At 35.9% G+C, this 19,219-nt stretch overlaps 2 protein-coding genes across 2 annotated transcripts; both read right to left on the bottom strand.

The window, feature by feature from the left end:
* Positions 1 to 3,066: 3,066 nt before the first annotated feature.
* Positions 3,067 to 9,696, bottom strand: LOC109809618 (uncharacterized). Its single transcript, XM_083073368.1, has 12 exons — positions 9,501 to 9,696; positions 8,743 to 8,830; positions 8,559 to 8,655; positions 7,143 to 8,022; positions 6,895 to 6,977; positions 6,411 to 6,780; positions 5,695 to 5,843; positions 5,032 to 5,184; positions 4,635 to 4,845; positions 4,109 to 4,164; positions 3,834 to 4,002; positions 3,067 to 3,248 (listed from the first exon to the last, which is right to left on the bottom strand). Exons 1-12 carry the CDS (start codon positions 9,694 to 9,696, stop codon positions 3,067 to 3,069), a joined length of 2,634 nt encoding a protein of 877 aa, XP_082929494.1.
* Positions 9,697 to 14,854: 5,158 nt separating this feature from the next.
* LOC109791572 (binding partner of ACD11 1) lies at positions 14,855 to 18,989 on the bottom strand. The gene is made up of 8 exons (XM_020350882.3): positions 18,756 to 18,989; positions 18,533 to 18,636; positions 17,944 to 18,019; positions 16,844 to 16,915; positions 16,687 to 16,752; positions 15,934 to 16,274; positions 15,331 to 15,454; positions 14,855 to 15,217 (listed from the first exon to the last, which is right to left on the bottom strand). The coding sequence occupies exons 1-8, from the start codon at positions 18,768 to 18,770 to the stop codon at positions 15,197 to 15,199; spliced, it is 819 nt and encodes a 272-aa protein (XP_020206471.1). The 5' UTR covers positions 18,771 to 18,989; the 3' UTR covers positions 14,855 to 15,196.
* Between the last annotated feature and the right edge of the window lie 230 nt (positions 18,990 to 19,219).

Below are 19,219 nucleotides of genomic sequence, written 5' to 3'. Positions count from 1 at the left end.
AATGTAATCACACTCTAATAAATGAAAGGTGGAGCACAATAAACTTTTGCAAAGTTCATCATCTCACCATGCTTGTTTAGAATGCATGAGACTTATGAAGTTAAAAGACCAACAATTTTAGAAAATATATTTATTTCATTAATTCATTATTCTCTAAAAAGCCTCATATTATATTAACAAAATGATTTTAGTCCATTAATTTCCAAAGCTCTTTATTTAATTAAAAAGTCTTGTTTAAACCAGTTTTCAAGATTTCTAAAGCATCCTTATGTTGTCCTTAAAAAAAAAGAATCATCATGTTTTAGCTAGCATGTTTTTAGCCAACATTCATGGCTTACGTCACTTTGATTTTAATTTTTAAGTACTTTAGGACTTTTAAGCATATAACTCTAATCACAAATCGGAATATTCTATCTAGACAGAATACTTTAAATTAATTTTATTGGGAAAAACCCAAGTCTCACATCGACTAGAGATTAGGCAATTGAAAAACGCTCCTTGATGTCATTCCAAAGATCTTGTGCCACCTCCATATGCAAGATGGTAGATCGCAAGGAGGGTTCAATGGTGTTCATGATCCAAGAGACCAGAAGCGAGTTGTTGGTCCACCAGTCTTCAATATCAGGCGAATTTTCTGTCGGTTTCTGGATAGTGCCGTCAACAAAGCCAAACTTCTTCCTTGCTCGTAGAGCAGTTCGAATTGATCGGGCCCATTCATCATAGTTTTCACCTTTCAATTGCACTTGAGTGATCAAGCTTCCAGGATTGTCATTAGCGGTAATGTCATAAGGAGAGATCGTTTTCCTTATAACCGTTCCTTCTGCTGCAGCCATGAGAAAAAAAAAAAAAAAATCAGAGTATCAATGTTTTATCTAACATTGATCACTGCTGCTGATACCATGTTAGAATAGTGAATTGAAGCCTAACTCAACCCTACAAAACCGGCTTGTAAGGTGAGGGTTGCTTTCCACTTATATACTATTCAATTGCCTAATCTCTAGTCGATGTGGGACTTGGGTTTTTCCCAATAAATTTCTTCTTTTAGGCCATTTTTCTTAAATATTTTAATGTTTTTTTTAGAAAATAAACCCTGAAATTAAATGAGAGTATTAGGTCTAGGTCCATTTCTAAGATAGAACAAAAAGGAAGAACTATCATAATCAACTTTTAGAATCTTTGTCCATGATGTTTGTTGGCTGTTTGTTTTGCAAAACACGGGACTTATTGTGTATTAAGACGTATTTATGATTAATTATTCTTGTATAAATTTTGCATTTACACATTCTTCATATACATCATTGATAACTTTCATTAAAATTCATCACTTACTCCTACAATAATTACAGTTTAAGGATGCATAGGTTATTAAAAACAATGAGTATATCATTTTTTATATATAATTTTACTCAAATAGTTCAGTTTTTCGATTTATTATTTTGAATTGAGGTAATTAATAATTTATATGAAAATAAATTTAAAAAATTACCTATTAATTTTGAGATTTTTTTTTTAATGTTAAAACTTAGGCCTCTAAAACCACGGAATGGTTGAAACTTTTGCAGGCAATGAAAGATGGATTTATTATTGTGGTTGGAATTATTTAAGAAAATTGAAGTAACTACTCCCTCTTTTCACCCATGTAATGTGTAACATGTCTTCTATTCAAAGGAAATTAATACACTTTTTCCCCCTATTTGAAGTTTCCATTAGCTTTTTCTATAACTAAAATAGAAAATTAATACACCTTTGATCAATGGGTTATGGGTGGAAAGAGTTTTTTAAATATTGAATTAAAACGGAAAAACCTCATTATATATACATATTTCTATATCAATAATATATTTTTATTATACTTTTTTAAAATATCTTTTACAATCAAATGCTACCATCCTAAGTAGCTCAACAACAAAAATAATCACAAAAGATAGATCAGCTCCTCCAGTCTGTTGAAGACTCACCACTAGACTTCCACCTATCCCTGCTCTGCTCCCATACATAATATGATCATTGCAGTCCAAAACATCAAGGAGACAACAAAAGGGTAAGCTAGTGTAATTAAAATCAACATACTCATATATAACAATATGATAAACAACTGATATAGCTAACAACACACATGTACAGCTCATACCACTCACAACTCGCAACAATATCACCACTGCTTAACAGCAATAACAGCACCACTCAAGTGGCTATAACAGCACCGCAAAGCGGCAACAACAGCACCGACTTAGCGGCTATAACAGCACTACGCATGTGGCTAATAACGGCACCGACTTAGCGGCTATACTCTCACACAACTCAGCACAGCAGTTCAACATACGGCACAACTAATCAGCATTGGCATTATACAGCACAACTCAGCTTTGCATCAATACAGCTTAAACATCATACGGCATTATTAACTTAAACAACATACAACTCAGCTCGGCTCAACAACATTAATCAATATTAGTCAGCATTAATCAACATAATTATGAAAGAACACATCCAAACAACCTTCAACTTATCCTAATCACTCATTGTGAAGTGACAATCTTTAGTAAACATAGAATATCTAGAGTTATAATACTCCTATCATGCTCATCCTTATCTCATATGAAAGATAAGAAGATTTCCTACAACTCTCGTGAAGACACCGAGTCCTAATTCCTTCATCTACCTTGTGAAAAATTTTAAAAACCGCAACAGCTATAACCAAGGCTGACAGCTTGACCCCTCTTCACTAAAACAGCCATATATGGAGTTCTAGAACTCCTTTTTGGGTGATTCCAACGCCATTGGAAAGCTAAGATCCAAGGCTACAACTTTCATGAAGACCTTAAGACCAAATTCGGTCATCAAGGGCCACCGCTGCAGCGCCCAATCCAGCGCTTTAGCTGCAACTCTCTGCCAGTTCAGTTTCCCCTCCACAGCCATGGCTGCAAATCCACGGCCATAGCTGCAAGTTTCTGCCACTTCAAGTTTTTTTTTTCTCCACAGCTATGGCTGCAAAACCACAGTCATGGCTGCAATTCTCTGCCATCACGTTTTTCCCTTTCCACAGCTATGGCTGTGAATCCATGGCTATAGCTGTAGGTTTCTGCAAGTGCATTTTTCTTCCACGGCTATAGCTGTGATTCCACGGCTATAGCCGTGGGTTTCTGATCTTTCAAAAACTCCATGGATTTCACCTCCGTTTTCACCCAAAACCTCCATGATCCTACAATCCAAGGAACCACAGTCCATGCTACAACTCAAATGCAATACTACCAACCACATGCAACCCAAAAGCATCAAAAATCACAACATGCATGCATCCAAAACTCAAGAAGAAAAATCATCAATGTTCAACCTTCCATCAAGAACCAAAACCCCAATGTTCAACATGAGAATCACTTCGGATTCATCCCCCCATTTACAATTTTTCCAGAATCAAGCCTCTATTTACCCAACAACTTAACATGCAAAGCAAAATCTTCATTTTTTTCTAGCTTCCCTTACCTCGGTGAAGGAATCCGAGCTTCCGGGAAGAGACGATTGAAGAACGGAGAAGAGAGACGAAAGGGAGCTAGAACGAACACGAACGAACGAGAGAACTCCGAAAATTAGCTAGCAGAGTCCCAGCTCACTCAGCACAACCCCCTTGAGATATCAAGAAAAGGAAAGAAAGTAAGGTGAGCAAGTGGGGAATCAGAGAAAAGAATGTAAAGGTGAAAGAGGAACTTGCGGAAGGAATGGGGTCTCACAACCTCCCCAACAACAAGAGTTTTCGTCCCCGAAAACAGACTTACTTGGGAAAAGAAATGGATACCGCTCCCTGCACTGCTGCTCCGCCTCCCAAGTAGCCTCACCAGTAGCTGCATCCCACAATACTTTCACCAGAGTAATGGGCTTGCCCCTCAGCTCCTTCAGCTTATAGTCGACCACAGCCACTGACAACTTCTCAAAGGTAAGGTTCTCCTTCACTTGAACATCGTCTAGTTCCACCACGTGGCTCGGGTCATGCACATACTTCCTCAACTGGGATACATGAAATACATCGTGTAGGTTTGAAAGAGACGGTGGCAAAGCCAACCGATAAGCAACCGGACCCATACGCTGTATTATCTGATAGGGACCAACAAACATCGGTGTCAACTTCCGTGCCTTCAGTGCTCTGCCCACACCAGAAGTCGGAGTCACCTTCAGGAACACATGCTCCCCCTCAGCAAACTCCAAAGGCTTACGCCTTTTATCCGCATATGATTTCTGCCTACTTTGAGCAGTCTTCATCTTCTCCTGTATCCTCTTCACCTTTTTAGTAGTCTGTAGGATCAGCTCCGGTCCCACAACCACTGACTCACCATCCTAATACCAGCACAGAGGAGTTCTACACCTTCTGCCATAAAGGGCTTCATACGGCGCCATCCCAATACTAGCATGATAGCTGTTGTTATAAGTAAACTCCACCAGCGGTAGGACTTCCTCCCAGCTACCCAAGTGATCTAGCACACAGGCCCTCAACAGATCCTCCAAGGACTGGATTGTCCTCTCTGACTGACCATCCGTCTGCGGATGATAAGCAGAACTCAACTTCAGCTTCGTGCCTAGGGCTTGATGTAGACTCTGCCAAAATCGGGAAGTGAACCTCGGATCTCGGTCAGAAATGATACTGGACGGCACCCCGTGCAACCGCACTATCTCCCTCACATACAACTGTGTCAGCTTCTCCAAAGACCACTTCATCTTGACAGGCAAGAAATGCGCACACTTGGTCAACCGGTCAACAACCACCCAGATAGCATCACTATTCCTAGTTGACCTAGGCAAGCCCACAATGAAATCCATAGTAATGCTATCCCATTTCCACTCGGGAATCTCCATCTGTTGCATCAACCCACTCGGCTTCTGATGCTCAACCTTTGCCTTCTGACAGGTCAAACAGGCCGCAACATACTCAGCGATCTCTCTCTTCATACCAGACCACCAGAAATTCTTCTTGAGGTCTTGGTACATCTTAGTCATACCCGGGTGTATGCTAAGTTTGCTCTTATGGCCTTCTTCTAATACAGCCCTCCTCAGCTCAACATCCTGAGGTAGGCAAATCCTGCCTCTGAACCTCAAGATCCCATCTTCCCCTAGCTCAAAACCAGCAGCTTTCTCAGTACCCAGCAAACCAAGAAGTCTCATCAACTCTTCATCCTGCAACTGCTTGAGTCCAACCTGCCTCAAGAACGCATTAGTTATGATAACTGCCCCACAACTAATGTGATCCTGAGCTAACTCCACCCAGAGATTCAAATCCCTAAATTTCTCGACCAGCTCCAGCTCTCTCACCATCATACTCGACATGTGGATGGATTTCCTACTCAGCGCATCTGCCACCACATTGGCCTTGCCTGGATGATACATCAACTGGAAATCATAATCCTTCAAAAATTCCATCCACCGCCTCTGCCTCATGTTTAGCTCCTTCTGATCAAACAAGTACTTCAGACTCTTGTGATCACTGAAGACGCTGAACCGAGCCCCATACAAGTAATGCCTCCAAGTCTTCAAGGCAAACACCACGGCTGCTAACTCCAAGTCATGAGTGGGATAGTTCCTCTCATGAATCTTCAATTGCCTAGAAGCATATGCCACCACTCTCCCGTTTTGCATCAATACACACCCCATACCCTGATGAGAGGCATCGCAGTACACATCAAAAGGCCCACCAGAATCCGGCAATACTAGCACAGGAGAAGTAGTCAATCTCCGTTTCAGCTCAACAAAACTCTGCTCACAGGCATCAGTCCAAATGAAAGGCTGCTCTTTCCTCGTCAGCTGGGTTAAAGGCGCTACTATCTTGGAGAATCCCTCAATGAACCTCCTATAGTATCCTGCCAAACCCACGAAACTCCTGATATCAGTGACAGTTCTCGGGTGCTCCCACTGCAACACCGACTCCACCTTGGCTGGATCAACAGCAATCCCCTCAGCCGAAATTACATGGCCCAAGAACTTCACCTCATCCAGCCAGAACTCACATTTTGAAAGCTTAGCATACAGCTACTTCGCTTTCAAAATCTCCAATACTGTCCTCAAGTGCTCTCCATGCTCCTCCGGGGTCTTGGAATAGATTAAGATATCATCTATAAACACCACTACGAATTTATCCAAGAACGGCCGAAAGATCCTGTTCATGTAGTCCATGAACACTGCGGGGGCGTTGGTTACACCAAACGGCATCACAACATATTCATAGTGACCATACCTAGTCCTGAAAGCAGTCTTCGGTATGTCACCCTCCCTCACCCTAATCTGGTGATAGCCCGACCTCAAGTCAATCTTGGAAAATACCGATGCTCCCCTCAGTTGATCCATTAAGTCATCTATCCGGGGAAGTGGATATTTGTTCTTAATGGTCAACTTGTTTAGCTGCCGGTAATCAACACACAGTCGACTACCTCCATCCTTCTTCCTTACTAATAACACCGGAGCACCCCACGGCGAAACACTCGGTCGCACCAACTGCTTTTCCAATAAGTCCTCCAATTGACCTTTCAACTCAGTCAGCTCAGCAGGAGCCATCCTATAGGGGGCCACCGACACTGGCCCCGCCCCTGAAACCAAGTCAATACTGAACTCCAGCTCCCTAACAGGAGGCAACCCTGGTATTTCATCAGGAAATACCTCAGCAAAGTTTCTCACCACCTCAATATCAGCTAAGACCCTCTCGGTCTCCACACTCATGGTAGCAAGCAGAAGACAGCACTCTGCTCCATCTCTCAGCAATGACTCAGCCTGACCAGCCGAGATCAATAGCTCGTTCTCCTCCTGAGGGAAAATCAACCTCTTATTGGCACAATCTATAAGAATGCGATTGGCAGACAACCAATCCATTCCCAAGATTATGTCAATATCCACTAAAGGTAAACAAATCAGGTTCACCTTGTACTTCTTCTCATTCACCACAACCGGGCAACCAACACACAATTCAGAAGCAATCACAGAAGCAGAAGCGGGCGTAGACACTAGCAGTCTCAACCCCAAATCACACACAGGCATACCCAGTATAGCAACACATGCATAAGATATAAAAGAATGCGTGGCACCCGAGTCGAAGAGGATCATCACATCCTTACCAGCAGCTTTACCCTTCCCCTTCACAAGGTCAGAAGAAGTCGAAGCCTCAGCACCCGTCAAAGCAAATACTCTACTAGCAGTAGTGGGTCTGTCACCCCTCTGTGTATCAGCTCTCTGTGCACTACTCCTCTGAGTATCAGCCCTCTGCACGTCACTCCTCTGAGCACTCCTCCCAGGTCTGCCCCTAGCAGGACAGTTGGCCGACTCGTGACCCATCTGATGACATCTGAAGCAACGGCTCTCCGTGTACGGACAGTCCCTGACAAAGTGGGGCCCAGCACACCTGAAACATCTTAGAGTGGCACCTCCACTCTGTCTACCTCCACTAGTAGTACTGGAAGATTGCCTACTGACAGGACCCCCTTGTTGTGACTGGGGCCTATCATACGGCTTCCTCTGACTCTCGCCCTTCTTGGACCCAGACGGCCCTCCAGCAGTCCTCATAACACGGTTACCACCTTCCAACCGTTCCACCACCTTTGCCTTCTCCACTAAGGCTGGGAACTCGATGATGGCCATAGGCACCACCACCCTCTTCAACTCATATCTTAGCCCATTAGCAAATTTCCTGCATTTCCAGGCCTCAGCTATACCTTGCAAATAAAAACGAGCCAAGTGCTCGAATTTCATCGCATACTCAGAAACTGTCATTCCCCCCTGATGCAATCGCATGAACTCAGCTTCCTTGGCGTGCCTCACGCTCTCAGGAAAGTACTTCTCCATGAATACTGTCCTGAAGCACTCCCAGTCAACTGTAACTCCTCTAGCAGCAAGCATCTGATAGGTGCCTCTCCACCAGTGCTCAGCCTCTCCCACAAGCATGTACACAGCATAGGCTAATCTCCTCTCTGGAGGACATCCCAGAACGGTAAAGATCTTCTCCAGCTCACGGATCCAGCGGTCAGCTACCTCTAGATCCGCATCTCCTGCAAACTGCGGAGGGTTACACTTTCAGAATTCAGCAAGATCCCGACTCTCCTGTGACCCTGTAGGTCTTGCTGCACCAGCTGTAGCTCTCTCAGCCTCCATCCTAGCAAAATAGGCGTTTTGCTGTTGCATAGCCATAGCCATCATCTCTATGGCACGAGCTATCTGCTCATTGGTCCTAGTCATCGTCTACAAAAGTAACAGCATATTTAGTAAACAATAACCATACCCCACAACAAATCAGCAGCACAACAAATCATCACAACAATTTTTCAACACAACAAACATCAAAACAAAACAACACAGCCAGAGTTAACACAACAAAAAGCCTAAAGGGACCACCCCCAAAGAGTGTCCACTAGACTCGACCAGCTCTGATACCACTAAAGTGTAACGACCCGGCTGGTCCCTACACAAGGCACAACACACTAGAAACACCGCACAGAAAAGGGCAAATGTATATATATAGAGTCTAGAATATACATATACATGATCCAGTCTGAACAGAGTTAAAGTGTACTAAAGTTACAATCAAATGCTACCATCCTAAGTAGCTCAACAACAAAAATAATCACAAAAGATAGATCAGCTCCTCCAGTCTGTTGAAGACTCACCACTAGACTTCCACCTATCCCTGCTCTGCTCCCATACATAGTATGATCATTGCAGTCCAAAACATCAAGGAGACAACAAAAGGGTAAGCTAGTGTAATTAAAATCAACATACTCATATATAACAATATGATAAACAACTGATATAGCTAACAACACACATGTACAGCTCATACCACTCACAACTCGCAACAATATCACCACTGCTTAACAGCAATAACAGCACCACTCAAGTGGCTATAACAGCATCGCGAAGCGGCAACAACAGCACCGACTTAGCGGCTATAACAGCACTACACATGTGGCTAATAACGGCACCGACTTAGCGGCTATACTCTCACACAACTCAGCACAGCAGTTCAACATACGACACAACTAATCAGCATTGGCATTATTCAGCACAACTCAGCTTTGCATCAATACAGCTTAAACATCATACGACATTATTAACTTAAACAACATACAACTCAGCTCGGCTCAACAACATTAATCAATATTAGTCAGCATTAATCAACATAATTATGAAAGAACACATCCAAACAACCTTCAACTTATCCTAATCACTCATTGTGAAGTGACAATCTTTAGTAAACATAGAATATCTAGAGTTATAATACTCCTATCATGCTCATCCTTATCTCATATGAAAGATAAGAAGATTTCCTACAACTCTCGTGAAGACACCGAGTCCTAATTCCTTCATCTACCTTGTGAAAAATTTTAAAAACCGCAACAGCTATAACCAAGGCTGGCAGCTTGACCCCTCTTCACTAAAACAGCCATATCTGGAGTTCTAGAACTCCTTTTTGGGTGATTCTAACGCCATTGGAAATCTAAGATCCAAGGCTACAACTTTCATGAAGACCTTAAGACCAAATTCGGTCATCAAGGGCCACCGCTGCAGCGCCCAATCCAGCGCTTTAGCTGCAACTCTCTGCCAGTTCAATTTCCCCTCCACAGCCATGGCTGCAAATCCACGGCCATAGCTGCAAGTTTCTGCCACTTCAAGTTTTTTTTTCTCCACAGCTATGGCTGCAAAACCACAGTCATGGCAGCAAGTCTCTGCCATCATGTTTTTCCCTTTCCACAGCTATGGCTGTGAATCCATGGCTATAGCTGTAGGTTTCTGCAAGTGCATTTTTCTTCCACGGCTATAGCTGTGATTCCACGGCTATAGCCGTGGGTTTCTGATCTTTCAAAAACTCCATGGATTTCACCTCCGTTTTCACCCAAAACCTCCATGATCCTACAATCCAAGGAACCACAGTCCATGCTACAACTCAAATGCAATACTACCAACCACATGCAACCCAAAAGCATCAAAAATCACAACATGCATGCATCCAAAACTCAAGAAGAAAAATCATCAATGTTCAACCTTCCATCAAGAACAAAAACCCCAATGTTCAACATGAGAATCACTTCGGATTCATCCCCCCATTTACAATTTTTCCAGAATCAAGCCTCTATTTACCCAACAACTTAACATGCAAAGCAAAATCTTCATTTTTTTCTAGCTTCCCTTACCTCGGTGAAGGAATCCGAGCTTCCGGGAAGTGACGATTGAAGAACGGAGAAGAGAGACGAAAGGGAGCTGGAACGAACACGAACGAACGAGAGAACTCCGAAAATTAGCTAGCAGAGTCCCAGCTCACTCAGCACAACCCCCTTGAGATATCAAGAAAAGGAAAGAAAGTAAGGTGAGCAAGTGGGGAATCAGAGAAAAGAATGTAAAGGTGAAAGAGGAACTTGCGGAAGGAATGGGGTCTCACAGAAATACTAAAAATATGAGGGGAGGGAATTCGTGTAATAGAAGTGTGTTTAAAAAAAATTGAATATTCAATTTTAAAGATTGATTTTGCATGTAAATAATTGATTATATATATATATATTATTCTTTTTCTTAAAAAAAATGAAACTTTGAAAGATAAAAAATTTGTAAAGTCAAGAAATTAAAAAATATTTAAATATTTTAAAAAAAAATATAACAAAAATATATTATTAATATAGGACAGTGTATCAATTGTGAGCCAATGAAAATAAATCTTAAGATCGAATACTTTCCCCGGATTGAGATTAACCCACAATTCCGATTATTATAAGAAGCCCAAAATGAAAATGATGAGTCCCATTGTATGCGGATACAATAAGATCCAAGTGAAACTTTTTTAATATATCATTTTTATTTTATTCATAAATTAAATTTTAATATTTTCTTAACAACTATCAGTAATTAATAATAACTACATATCATAATATAAATTATTTATCACAAATTTAAAAATATAATTTACATGATCGAAATTACTTACTTATTTCAAATTTTAAATATGACATAATTTACATATTTCAAAAGTATTTATTTATTATAGATTTTAGATATATGAAATAAAAAATTATCTTGTGTAAATTATATCAATTTTTTTTAAAATTAATAATTTTGATCATACAAATTATATTTTATTTTTGATAAATAATTTATGTTTTGATATAAAATTATTTTAACTGTTGGTAATTTATTTAAAAATATAGATATAAATTATAAATAAAAATGAAAAAAATAGATTAAAAAATATTATAAGTTGAAATTTTTTCTTAAAAATATTTTTGTTGAGAAAAAATAGCAAAAAATATCTATCATTGAAAAATGGTCCACAAACATACTCTCAGTTATTCTAATTTTTATATATATAGAGGATAGAAAGTTGTATTTCAATAATTATTAAAAAAATTATCAATGATTAAAAATAATTTATATTACATTATAAATTATTTATCATAAATCTAAAATATAATATATATTAAAAATATATTTATTATAAATTTAAATTATAAGATAATTTATATATTCAAAAGTAATAATAATAATATTATTATTGTTATTATTATTATTATTAATTATGCTTTGAACATACTAAAATAATAAAATACTAATGTAAAAAATTAGGGTTTAGGGTTTAGAATTTAAATAAAGTGAATAAAAATATGTCAAAAATAAATATGTTTGATTTAAGAAATATTAATAAGTCTGTCTTGTCGACATTTACCCTTCCTTTGATATTTTCGTATTGTGTTTTTTAACATTTCACAGTTACCAAAAAAAAAAAGAGAAATTAATAAGAAATTAAGAAAAAGTTAATATATTTTCTTAATCAATTATATAAAACTGATAAATTAAAAGTGGTATTTTTTTTTGGTAAAAATAAGAAAAATTATAAAGATGATCGCAGTAAAGATTGAACCTAGGTGTTCATGCTTCTAACTATCCCAACCCCTCTCCACCTTGAAAGTGGTAGTTTATTCACATAGTCGCTGTTTCAAAATATAAAACTGAAGTATAATCAATTAAATTTTATGTAACAATTCATTTTTATTTTTTTTTATTTCGTACCAATTCAGTAATTTCTCGTTATTTTTTTTTTCAATAAAACACTGCTTTTCTTTATTTTATTTAGTACACCTAATTCTCACCTATTTTTATATTTATTAAAGCGTAAAAGCCTATAATTATTTCGGCTTTTTCCCTAAATTAAAATGAAATAAATAAAATAAAAACTTGTTACTCACCTAATTTGTGACAAACCACTATTAATTTATCTTTAATTATCTATCTTTATCTCGTGGTTTGGACTAAAGTGCACATGTATTATTACTTATTTTATTAGAGAAATACAACAATAACACGTGTATTATATAAGAATGTAATTGCAGTCTATTTATTAAAGTTTGTAGAGAACACAAAATGAAATTAAAATAGTCAATAGTTAGATGAAGTAAACTAAAATTATTTTTGAAACTATTTTATTTAAAATTCAATCAATTTACAAGCATATTAATAATTATCTTAAACTTCAACCATGTTACATTAATAATCATTAGTAAGTTACATTTCACTTACCCATTGAAGATAGATACTCTTTTAATGGTGTAAATAAAGGTATTGATTTGAAGAGTTACATTTTATGTATAAAAAATAAATCAAAATATTATTTTTCAAAATCATTGAATATATATATATATATATATATATATATATATATATATATATATATATATATATCACATTTATCTGAGATGATTTGCATTTAGACATTTTTCATACTGATTTTATATATATATATATATATATATATATATATATATATATATATATATATATCACATTTATCTGAGATGATTTGCATTTAGACATTTTTCATACTGATTTTATTTGGTAACATTATTTCAAGGTTAATTTGACTAAAATCTATGTCTTTGTTTAGAACCCTTTAAAACAAGAAGAAGGAAGAGGTTGCTATGGGTCTCTATCTCACCAGATAATTTTTTTTTTCTCTTTTGGAATGAAAAGAAGGTGAAATGCATGAGTAACTTAAAAGTAAAGGTGTAAAAAATGACTTAACAAACTGAAAAAGAATTGACAAATATTTTTTAGATTCAAAACCTATTGGGCATACATGATCCAATATTTTTAAAATAAAAAATAAATAAATTGATTTGATACAATTTAGTAGACGGATGAATTAATTATAAAATGAGTGACTTGTAAAAAATTAAGGTAAAATTAAACTGATCTACTTAAAAATATTGATCTACACAATGGATTTGACTTATTTGATACCTTTACTTAAAAAGACAATCATTTTAAATATGTGACAACTTTTTTATTTGAAATATTTATGTTATTTTACCTTTTTTTTCTTTTCTATTTTTAACACGGCTAAATAAGAAAAAGAAAAACTTATCTATCTTTATCTTCATTTTTTTTATTATCAAATAATCTAAATAATTATATCAATTTCTACTTATTTCCTTTTTTTCCACTTTCTTTCTTAAACCAAACATAACAAAAGAAGAAGAAAAAACTTGTCTTACTATGTTTTTATTGGGTGATTTTAGAAGAGAAATGAAATGGAGTGAATTGGAAAAGATTGTATGACTTTTACAAGGAGGAGAAATCAACAAATTTCATGGTCCACCGTTGAAGAGATCATTTCCCACTTGCCATGATTTTGAAGATGATTTTCTGCATCTCCTTTTCTTTTTCTTGTTATTTTTAAAAAAATAATTTTTATAATATATTATTTAAAAATTAAATAATTTTTACAATTTTTTTAAATAATAAATAATTTAGTGTTAAGAAAAAAATAAGAGTAAGAAAATATTTCAAATACTACATAAATATTTTTAATTTAATTTATATATTTATTTTCCCTACTTTTTTCATTCAGCCAAACAATTAGCAAAAACAAAAAAAAAATTCTATATAAATATTTCTATCTATTCAAACAATATCTTTTTAATTTATTTCTTTTCTATTTTTATTTTTTCTATTTTGTTTTCCTATTTCACTCAATAGAAAAAAATTAATAAAGAATATTCACTATTCCAACAACTTTGAATGTTGTTGACTCATAGGACATAAATACAGTTATACATCAATCGGCTTCGTTTACCTACTCTGGCAGTCTCCATCATGCTGTGCTGTCGTTAGGTGCATAAAAACCTCGTCAATTAAGGATAAAATTAATGGATAATTTTTTAAATGTTGTTAGTACTGATAAAAAAAATATTTTGATATTATACACTTATATTTAATAAGTATCTTGATAATATACATTTATGTATATTATTAAAATAAAATCTTAATTCTGATAAAAAAAACTATACCAAGTACATCTAAATTTAAAATAAATGTACTAAGTTTTGTTAACTAATTAATTACTCTTCCTCATGCATGTAATTTGCAGTCAATCTCGGACCTCTGCACATGAATTTTTGTTTTACACAATATAAACACTTTGTAGCATCCAAATGCAATGTTTAAGGAAATACTATTTTATTGGAGATAGTGACAGAATCACCTTTGACATAGCTAGCACGTGAAACAATAATGATAACTGTACACATTCAAAAATAAATCTAATAGTTTAAAACTATGCCACTGTACGATTCAAAATTTTGTCTCTATGCTGAAGACACTTTGATTAGCCGACAAGACCGCCATCATCTATTGGTCAAAAGTGGAGTGCACTAATATCCATCATTACGCCTGCCAAGATCCTAATGATTTTGATTAGGGCATGGTCAAAAGTACATGCTTGACATATTTTTTTAACCATGTTACATTTTGAAAAAACACACAAATTAGAACGAAGTGAGCCTAATACAACATATTTTTTTTACAATTTTCATCAATAGCATCAGCAAAGAAACGAAATTCTGTAGTCTGCAAGATGATAATTTCCCACAGAACTCTTTGAACCAGATGTCAAGTTGTACATGCACAGATAAATTTTTGAATTTCGACAAAAGATATAGTGAAAACTGAAAAACAGTTTCATCACACCTATAACTTCTTTTTTCACAAAAAGAAAGAAAAAGCCAAAATTACCAATGCTAAATTACATAGAAGCAACAACTAAAACACAAGAGTGACAAAAGAATACAAAAAATAGGATCAAATTGAATCACCGCACTTGCCACATGCATCTAACTTGTTGAAGGACAGAAAGAAAACAGCACATGCTCTGAAAGACCTGATGAAGTGACTTGATTACCAAAATTGTAGCCTATGCAGCCACTGACGGTTCCTGCATAATGAATGAAATTATGAAACCATGTTACCAACTCAAAATATGTTTTCCTTAACAAAGAAAAAATTCCAGGTTTAAAATTTATTTTCTTTATGAATGACATATCAAACCTTTGCTGTCAAGTTTGAAACAGCCAAATGAAATTTTTCTCTAGTTTTAGTACTGGCAACATGCCCAGCCTTTGCCACCTTGCTAAAAGCACCATTTAACCATGCAGTTCCAGCAGTCACATATCTGCAGCGGAATGAGGACAAGCCATTAACAAGCATACCTTTTATTATCAACATTCAAATAATATACAATCTTAGGGCAAATTAAAGTCACAAGGGTGAAGGATCATCATGCATATTTAATTTCTCTCCATCATGTAGTTATTCCATGTTGTAGCTAATAGTCAATGGTTTTAAAACCAGACCAGTTATTGAACTGGACAAGGCATTCGTTTTTGACCCATTTTCCAGTTGTTTTTCTCAAGCCGGTTCTGTTCCTGTGGTTTATTTGAACTAGTCACCTAACCGATTCAGTGATTTTATGGTTTTTATGGTCTAACCGGCCAATTTGATCTGATTTTAAAAAAACAGCTAATAAGTATAGAAACTTTTAAATTTCTTTACACTTTGCATTTCCTAGTTGGATCCCACCACAAAATCATAATAATTTCATAGAGTAATCCAAGTACAGAAATCGAGATCATGTATCATATTCAACCATACCTGCTTGTTTTGACAGCTGATCCAGTGTCATTCAACTTCCTCTCGGCGGCAAATATTGCTGCCATTGTTTTATCCGAAACGTGAAGCCTCTCATCCACAGACTTCACTTTCTGATTCACTGCAGCAATGCCTACAGTCAATTTCTCCGTCAATCCAACTCTCTTGTCAAAAGAAACGACCTTTGCAGATGCATTAGCAGTAAATTGATGCTTTTCATCAAATGCTTTAGCTTTGTTCACAGCATCTTGTCTTATTGCTGAACCTTTTGCCAGCATACTTGTAACTACATCTTGTGCCCTGTTAAGGTACATTCTTCCATTAGTGGGGCTTGCTTTCCCCTCCTGAAAGAGTTGTAGTATAGCAGACCATGAGCTTAATCAGAAAAACAAAAATGTGAACAGTTGTAGTAATTATTGCCTAGCTACAGTTTAACGGAATGCACTGCTGAAGAATATAAGCAAGTGATGTGATGCAAGATTGAAACAATGCAAGAAGCCATAAAAATAGTTAGATGGGTATTGACTTGACTTGTTTAAAACAATATCACAATAGGGACTTTCTTCTTAATAGTTATCAGAATTTCAATGTCAAAGTAATCAGATATATTCAAAACACACTCCAATGTATTAACAAAGCCCTAGGTATAATAAAATTAATTTCAACTACTTTTTAGCCAAGTCCAAGTGCACGTAAAAAGCAGCTCATCAAGAGAAAACAATCATGCAAAACCTTAATTTGGATGTTTGTCTTTACCTCAACATTTGATGAGACATTTTCAGAAGGAGCAACACTTATGGCATTTTCCACCACCCTTACTTCCTGCGTAAATTGCTTCTGATAAGCTCTAAATTTTACATCAACAAGTGCATGTATGATATAGTAAATTAGTAAGTGTTCTTGCTATACTTACTTGCATCTCACGATTTGGTACATAGTCCTCAGCTGGAGTTATCTTCACAACCTTGTCTACTATTGTTGCTCCCTGAGAAAAGACAACAAAAGTTTTACTCCCACGAGCCAAAAAGTGCAAAGGCTTATATAAGATGTATTAGTCCCCAACTCAATATCTAGATCAAAACGTCATCATATATAGGACATCAAACCAGAGGGGGAATATTCATAAAGATATCCAAATAGACATTGCTAAGGAAAATAGAGCTTTCTGATGTGAAAAAAGATTAGGCTCTACAATTTGCATTTCTAATTGCAAGAGATCTGTATTTTCAAATTAAAATGCTATGATGCTAGCAAACTGCCTAATATACTAAAAGTCTAAAAACTTAAGTAAATTTGTTTTTGGTCCCTCATGTTTGTTTAAAACTGTTTTTCTTAAAAAAAAACTTATTTCAATCTCTCAGCTCAAATGTTATTAGTGAATCTGTCAAACAAAACTCATTTAAAATTGAATCATACAAAACTCACTTACTAGTTAATGAAAATATCACTTTAAACCCAACAGATGTTGCATAATTAACTCAATTTGTTCCCATAAATGATGTTTCGAGCAGTCCTGAAGGAGTAAAACAATTTTTTTTTTTTTTAGATGACTAGAACTAGTAGGATCAATTATTATATTGATAGACCAAAAAACAAATTCACCTCAACTTTGAAGGACAAAAATCATATTTAAGTCAAGTTTAAAAATACAACAGAACTTCTGTACACTAGCAATCTACTAACATAAGCCAAAAATGGTATCTTGATTCTAAAGGATTTTAATCTGAAGGTTTCCTTCTAGAGCTCAAGCTTATTTGACTTGCACCTGAATCTGATACACATCATTCATTAGGAGTCACTCTCCTTCCTTTTCTTTTCTTCGAAGTGAGCTGCATTAATTGAAAGAGATCTCTTTCAAAAACCTAGTTACTCCATAGTACCATGTAAGTGATGTTCTTTTATCTTACCATCTATAGCAAACACATCCCAGTACCAAGTACCTACCATGATTATGAATTGAACTCGATAATACACCATAGCTCCAACAAAATCATAAAAGGAAAATAGAATTACCGATAACAATAATGCAATTTCAAGTGCTTTGGGATCTTTAAATGTCACATATGCACTCTTTGATTTCCCATCTTCACTGCAACAAATAGACACACAATATGTAATCATAGTACACCATACAGATTTGACTTCTCTAAGCAAGCATGGAAAAAAAAAAAAAAAAGAATCGCAAGTTCAAGAGCAGAATTCAACGCACAGCTTGTTTGCACACGCAATAAGAGTTCAAATTCTAAAGCAGAAGACTTAGTTTATCTTCAATTACTTTGGTTAACTAAGATAAAATAAAAAATAAAAAAAAATGGAAAGTAGATTAATGCACTGTCACTGCATAATTTACTCTGACACCTGAACTTTTACCCTGACCTGTTCTTTGTTTTATTAAGATAATTAGTACAACTTTATTTCATTAAAATCAAAATTAAGAGCACCCCATATTTTCTTCTCAGTATTTTCCAACCCTCTTCCCCCTTTTGCTTTCTAAGCACCCTTCAATCAGAGTTGTGAAGACTGGAGCTGGCAAAAACTGAATTGAAGCAAAAATAAAACAGGCAGCTAAAAAAATAAAAAATTTGGTGTTGAAATTACCCACCTGAGGATCTCAACATGCTCGATTTCCCCAGAAAAGGAGAAGAACTCGTGAATCTCTCTCTCACCAGCTAGATCTGAAAGCTGCTTAACTTGAACCGTCCTGGTCTGAAAAAATCAACATAGAGAGAGACCCAGAAACAGGAAATCAAATAATGCTAAAATTAAAACAAGAAAAGAGTAAAAAGAACGGGTTTTGAATTGGAAGAAGAAGTGGGAGCTATTACCTCGGTTGCCGGCATTGTGATTGCAGCGGAAGCTGAGAGCAGAGTTGGTGAAGGAGAGAGAGAAGGGTGGCGCGTGCTACTTTACGTTTCAGAGGATGTTGTGTTGTGTCGTGTCACCAAACAGAATAGAGTTGCATTGAAGAAGAAGAAGAGAGAGAAAGAAATAAGAGAGAAGAATGTGTGATGTTAGAATGTAATCATGTCCTCAGGTACCTCGTAAAGACCAGAAACTAAAACAATGCAGTGACTCTCACGTAAATTCCGCATTTCTCCCTTTAAAGTTTCGGTGATTTTTTTTATATAATTTATATTAAGTTTAAATATTTTTTTAGTAGTATAATTTAATTTATTTTACCTTTTAATTTTAATAATTTAAAATAATTATTTTTTATCTATATTTAATTTTTAATTATTTTAATCTACATAGTTAACGATAAACTTTTTAGTCTGGTATTTTTATAGTA

This window comes from Cajanus cajan, chromosome 4 (genome assembly GCF_000230855.2).
Source record: "Cajanus cajan strain Asha chromosome 4, NIPB_CcT2T_4, whole genome shotgun sequence".
Taxonomy (NCBI): Eukaryota; Viridiplantae; Streptophyta; class Magnoliopsida; order Fabales; family Fabaceae; genus Cajanus; species Cajanus cajan.
This window is presented reverse-complemented; position numbering and strand designations above follow the sequence as displayed.

Coding starts and splice junctions, on each gene's coding strand:
- LOC109809618 (XM_083073368.1), bottom strand. CDS start 9,696: ATGGCAGAGACTTGCTGCCATGACTGTGGTTTTGCAGCCATAGCTGTG. Junction 8,656..8,742: donor TATCATATTGTTATATATGA/GTATGTTGATTT, acceptor GTATGGGAGCAG/AGCAGGGATAGGTGGAAGTC. Junction 5,185..5,694: donor TGACTACTTCTCCTGTGCTA/GTATTGCCGGAT, acceptor TTCTTGAGGCAG/GTTGGACTCAAGCAGTTGCA.
- LOC109791572 (XM_020350882.3), bottom strand. Junction 18,020..18,532: donor GAGCATGTTGAGATCCTCAG/GTGGGTAATTTC, acceptor TATTTGTTGCAG/TGAAGATGGGAAATCAAAGA. Junction 15,218..15,330: donor TTTCAAACTTGACAGCAAAG/GTTTGATATGTC, acceptor TTCATTATGCAG/GAACCGTCAGTGGCTGCATA.